The sequence below is a fragment of the Chrysemys picta genome, chromosome 4, assembly GCF_011386835.1.
Source record: "Chrysemys picta bellii isolate R12L10 chromosome 4, ASM1138683v2, whole genome shotgun sequence".
Taxonomy (NCBI): Eukaryota; Metazoa; Chordata; order Testudines; family Emydidae; genus Chrysemys; species Chrysemys picta.
Genome location: NC_088794.1, coordinates 6211290 through 6216487, shown reverse-complemented (window position 1 = coordinate 6216487; position 5198 = coordinate 6211290). Strand labels below are relative to the sequence as shown.

General features: G+C 44.0%; 1 protein-coding gene across 1 annotated transcript; it reads left to right on the top strand.

The window, feature by feature from the left end:
* Window positions 1-3871: 3871 nt before the first annotated feature.
* Window positions 3872-4917, top strand: LOC135982866 (olfactory receptor 5AR1-like). The gene has a single exon (XM_065591246.1). The coding sequence runs from the start codon at window positions 3968-3970 to the stop codon at window positions 4904-4906; it is 939 nt and encodes a 312-aa protein (XP_065447318.1). The 5' UTR covers window positions 3872-3967; the 3' UTR covers window positions 4907-4917.
* The last annotated feature ends 281 nt before the right edge of the window (window positions 4918-5198 follow it).

Below are 5198 nucleotides of genomic sequence, written 5' to 3'. Positions count from 1 at the left end.
GACTGGAGGCTAATAATGGTAAGATCCAGGTAGTACTGTTGTGTTTTTTTTTTAATAAATATTTACATTGCCTCCCGGCGGTGGTGGGAAAGGGGTTTGGTTCCTTCCAGGGCCTGAGGAAGAGCTCTGTGTATGCTCAAAAGCTGGTCTCTCTCTCACCAACAGAAGTTGGTCCAATAAAAGCTATTACCTCACCCACCTTGTCTCTCTCTCTAGCTGAGAACTGGAAGCCTGCAAGGTGTACGAGTGAAAAATCAGTTATTGGCTCAGCTCTATTTATATGGCCCCATCACCAGAGTATCTCAGAAGCTTTAATATATTTATCCTCACAACATCCTTGTGAGGTAGGGAAGCGTTAATATCCCCAGTTTGCAGGAACAGAAAGACTAAGTGGTTTGCCCTACGTCACACAGGAAGACTGTGATGGAGAAAGGAAATGACCATGTCTCCTGAGTATCAGGCTAGTGTTCTAGCCACTGGAGGGATTGTTCAGGTTCCTGCCTGAGAAAAATAGCTGGTTCACTTTGAAAAAAGAGATAAAAGAATCCCCAGGGAGTTTGCACAGGTTTTGTAGGCAACACAATTATGTGGAATTATTCCCAGGGGACATGAAAGATGTTCTAATAATCCCACCTGTGCCTGGCCTCATGTTCAGACTCGGCAGTACTCCAAGGATTCTGTCCCAATATGCCACCAAAACAAATATAAACAACCCCTCCGACCTCCAAAAACAATCCCCTTTGGGATCAAGAACATCAGACATCTCCCTCTTGTAGGTTTGTCGTTTAAGCTCCAAAGGAGATGGTATAAATTTTCTCCTTTGGTTCCGACATGTGGATACAATTGTCATTTAGAGCTAATTCACGTGGAGATCAGACTCACTGAAATCAGAGTCCTGATTATCTGAACAGCACATTTATATTGTTTTTTTCTGTTGCAGAATAAGCAGTGACAAGGGAAATGATGCCCATGTCGCTCGCATTCTGAGAAAGGGAAGCGATTACTTAGGTAAGAATAACATACTGCAAAATAGAGGGCGTCTCAGAGTATTAAAACTTTTATTTCTATTTTTTTGAAAATGTATTTTGATTGTAAAGAAATGTGTCCAATCGGTATATTTGCCACGTGTGTCTGGGGGAGATCAAGGATGTGGATTGTTTCATTAATTATGTGCAGTGATGCGGTGCAGGTGATGGACTATTCTGGAGGTAGATATTCTAAGAACACTGGATCCTCAGCTGGTGTCGGTCAATGTAGATCCACGGAAGTCGATTCCCATTCATGCTACCTGAGCATCTGACTCATCGTTCTTTATCCACAGCCGAATCAGCAACTCCCACTCCCCCCCATCTAGTTCCTAGATTTATATCCTCTAGATGTGGGACTAGTCACACGCGCAGACTGCTGAAAGAGGGGAGCAGTGTTTTAGGGAAACCTCCCATTGTCACAGCCAGTGCGTGTTCTGGTGCATGGCGTAGGAGATGCACTTTCAAAAGCCATCAGTCTAACTCCTTCCCCATTGATATATATCCTGAAAAACAATCTTTAGAAACACCAAAACTAGCGATGGTCAAAACAATTTTGATGGAACAATTCTGTCAGAAAATGCAAAATTGACAAAAAAATAACATTTTGCAGGAATGCATTGATTTTGATTACATTTTGGATGGGAAGATGTCTAACCAGAATATGTCTTACTTTCTCATTTTGTTTTGATAATGTCCAAATGTTTTGCTCTGATAAGGTAAAAATGTTTCATTTTGAGTCTATCGTATTGTTTTATTTCATATTTACTTTTATATTATATTAAAACTTTAATGTAATCGTCTATATTATATTAAATACATTACTTTACATTATTGTTTTAAAATTACAGAAAAAATATCTTTTCAATGTTTCTGAACTGAAATTCTTGTTCGGAATTTCCATTCCAGGGCAAAGTTTGAAATGTCAACATTTCATTCGTATTTGGAATTTCAGAATTTGGATTTAACCATGGAATGGAAATTTCCTTTTCTAATGAGCTCTAATTTAAACCAATAAAGAAAATGTGTAACGCCAGATTCACCAAGGGACTTAGGCATTGGAATGCTCAGTGTTATACTGCCTAACTTTTAGGTCCCTAGAAAATTTCCAGGATTCACAAAACATGAGTTAGGACCCTGGGCTCCCTATGCCATGGGGGGAGGGGGAGGAGAGAAAGCTGACTAGGAATGGGGTCCATAAAAGCCAGCATGCTGAGTGGGGAGCTCGCCAATGGGAGAATGCCCTAAGCGCTGTCCCTCAGGAGTTCAGCACCTGAGTCCCGACTGCTTGTGATCAATGGGCAGGAGGACAGTCCTGTAGAACGGCACCTAAGTTGCTTCTTTTGAGAAATGCAAGGGAAGGAAGTGTTGGTGCTCATGCTGGCATCACCAACCTTCTAACTTTTATTCTGGTGGTAAGAGCAGTCATCCAGGGTGTGGGAGACCCAAGTTCAATCCCTCCCCCCCCACCAGTTTTGTGGGGATAAAACATTTAAACGTTGGTCTCTCATCTCTTTAGAGAGTGCCCCAACCACTGGGCTATGGGGTATTCTGATCAGGGCTCCTCCAGTTTCTCCAAATGAAGCTGTTCCACTGCATACAAATACTTAAACGGACAATTGGCCAAAAAGAGTTCGAGAATGATTCTATAGCCTGATAGGTCCAGCCCCCGGTATAAGGAGTGGAACAGGAGAAATAGGGTAAAATTTTAGGAGGGAGTTAATTGTGTTTGACATCAGACGCTCTGAAGTACAAACAAGGGGCCAGGCTACTGGTACACATACTCTAGAAGCTCATCGAGTAACTCTGGCAACTCAGTATGGTGACTACGGATCCCTTTCCTACAATTCTGCCTGCCTGCCACGTACCTTATTGTATGAAACTACTAGCCTGGCCCCATAAAAGAAAGTGGACGAGCACCTATGTCCTATATCCTCACCTTAATAGCTTGCTGTGCACAGAGTACCACTGGCCAGGGGTGGAATTAATCAACCTGGGTAACTGTATGTGAATCTAGTCATAATACATTATATTGTAAGGAACCAGCACTCGGTGAGCTCTTGACAGTCAGCACTGAATATGGGACTTCTCTCTTGTACAGGGGTAGGCAACCTATGGCCCGTGTGCTGAAGGCGGCACGCGAGCTGATTTTCAGTGGCACTCACACTGCCCAGGTCCTGGCCACCAGTCCGGGGGGGCTCTGCATTTTAATTTAATTTTAAATGAAGCGTCTTAAACATTTTAAAAACCACATTTATTTTACATACAACAATAGTTTAGTTATATATTATAGATTTATAGAAAGAGACCTTCTAAAAACGTTAACGTGTATTACTGGCACGCGGACCCTTAAATTAGAGTGAATAAATGAAGACTCAGCACACCACTTCTGAAAGGTTGCCGACCCCGATCTAGTAGAATGGTTTCAGAGGGGTAGCCATGTTAGTCTGCATCAGCAAAAAGAACAAGGAGTACTTGTGGCACCTTAGCTCAAATAAATGTGTTAGTCTCTAAGGTGCCACAAGTACTCCTCGTTCTTTTTGCTATCTAGTAGAATATAAGCCTCTACCGCCCGATCATTCATTGGCGATCCCTCGATTCGAGGCTGATCTCTACCACGGATTTACATATGGGCCCTGAGATGACTCAGGAATCCGATCCTGGAACCACAAATCTGCCCACAGTAGGTACAGACATTTCGTGGCCGGCCAGCTCTCTGCTGGGAGAAAGTTCTTTCTTTTTCCTACCGCCTGAGCTAAGAGACCCATGGCTGTTAGTTCAAAACCCATAATGGAGTCTTAAACCTCTGTTAGATCTCACCAGAGAACCACATGGTATATGATCAGAATGACCCCAAGGAATTGATACTCAGCCTTTATTTGTCTCTTCTTTCCATGTAATGCTCGCTTTCTCCCTTGTGGGGAACAGCACATCTGGGATAAATGTTGAAGGGGAATCACACCACCGTGACGGAGTTCATCTTGTTGGGATTCACGGACAACCAGCACCTGAGAGTCATGCTCTTTGTGGTGTTTCTGTTCATCTACTTGCTCATCCTGGTGGGGAATCTCGGGATGGTCACTTTAGTCAGGATTGAGTCCCGGCTTCACACCCCCATGTACTTTTTCCTCAGTAACCTGGCCCTCTTAGATGCGGGATACTCCACCGTCATCGCTCCCCAGACACTGATGGCCTTTGCAGTGGAGAGCAAAGCAATTACATTCACTGGGTGCGCTCTGCAGTTCTACTTCTTCTGCATTGCTGTGTCCTGTGAGTGCTGCCTGTTGGGGGTGATGGCGTATGATCGCTTCACAGCCATCTGCAGCCCATTGCTGTACACCGTCATCATGTCCAAGCGGTTCTGCGTGCTGCTGGTGCTGGGGTCGTACCTAGCCAGCTGGGTAAATGCAACAGTTCAGACTCTATTTATATTCCGTTTGTCCTTCTGTGGATCAAACATCATCAACCATTTCTTCTGTGATGTGCCCCCCCTCCTGAAGTTGTCCTGTTCTGACACCCGCATTGCAGACATTGTTCATTTTACCTGTACTGCTGTGGTGGTAACACCTACTATCTTGATCATCCTCATCTCCTACATATACATTCTGGTTGCTATCCTAAGGATCAACTCTGCCCTGGGCCAATGCAAAGCCTTCTCCACCTGCGCCTCCCACCTGGCAGCCATCACCATCTTCTACGGAACAGGATGTTTCATGTATTTACGGCCCAGTTCAAAGTACCTCATGGATCAGGACAAAATCATTTCTTTATTTTATACCCTGGTGATCCCCATGTTGAACCCCCTGATCTACAGCCTGAGGAACATGGAGGTGAAAAAGGCCTTTACGAGGATGTTAGACAGGATGATTGATTCTCAGTGAATTTAAATGTTGGGAATGGGTTTTTAACAGTAAATGGGAGGAAAGGGGGGAGTGAGTTCTTTACATCATTATCTTGGTTTTTGTGGATAACCAACCCTGTGCATCTTGCACCAAAAAGAACTAAGGGGCAGGTTTTCCAAGGAGATCTGCACTAAACAACTGTGATTTGGCATCTCATGAAGTAGCCAGTTTCTCAGAGCTGCACAACTCCCAGTTAGGAACCATTTTATGGTAAGGCTGCATTTCCATCCTCAAGTGTAGGGCAGGCTGGTCTCATGGTTCAGGCACTGGC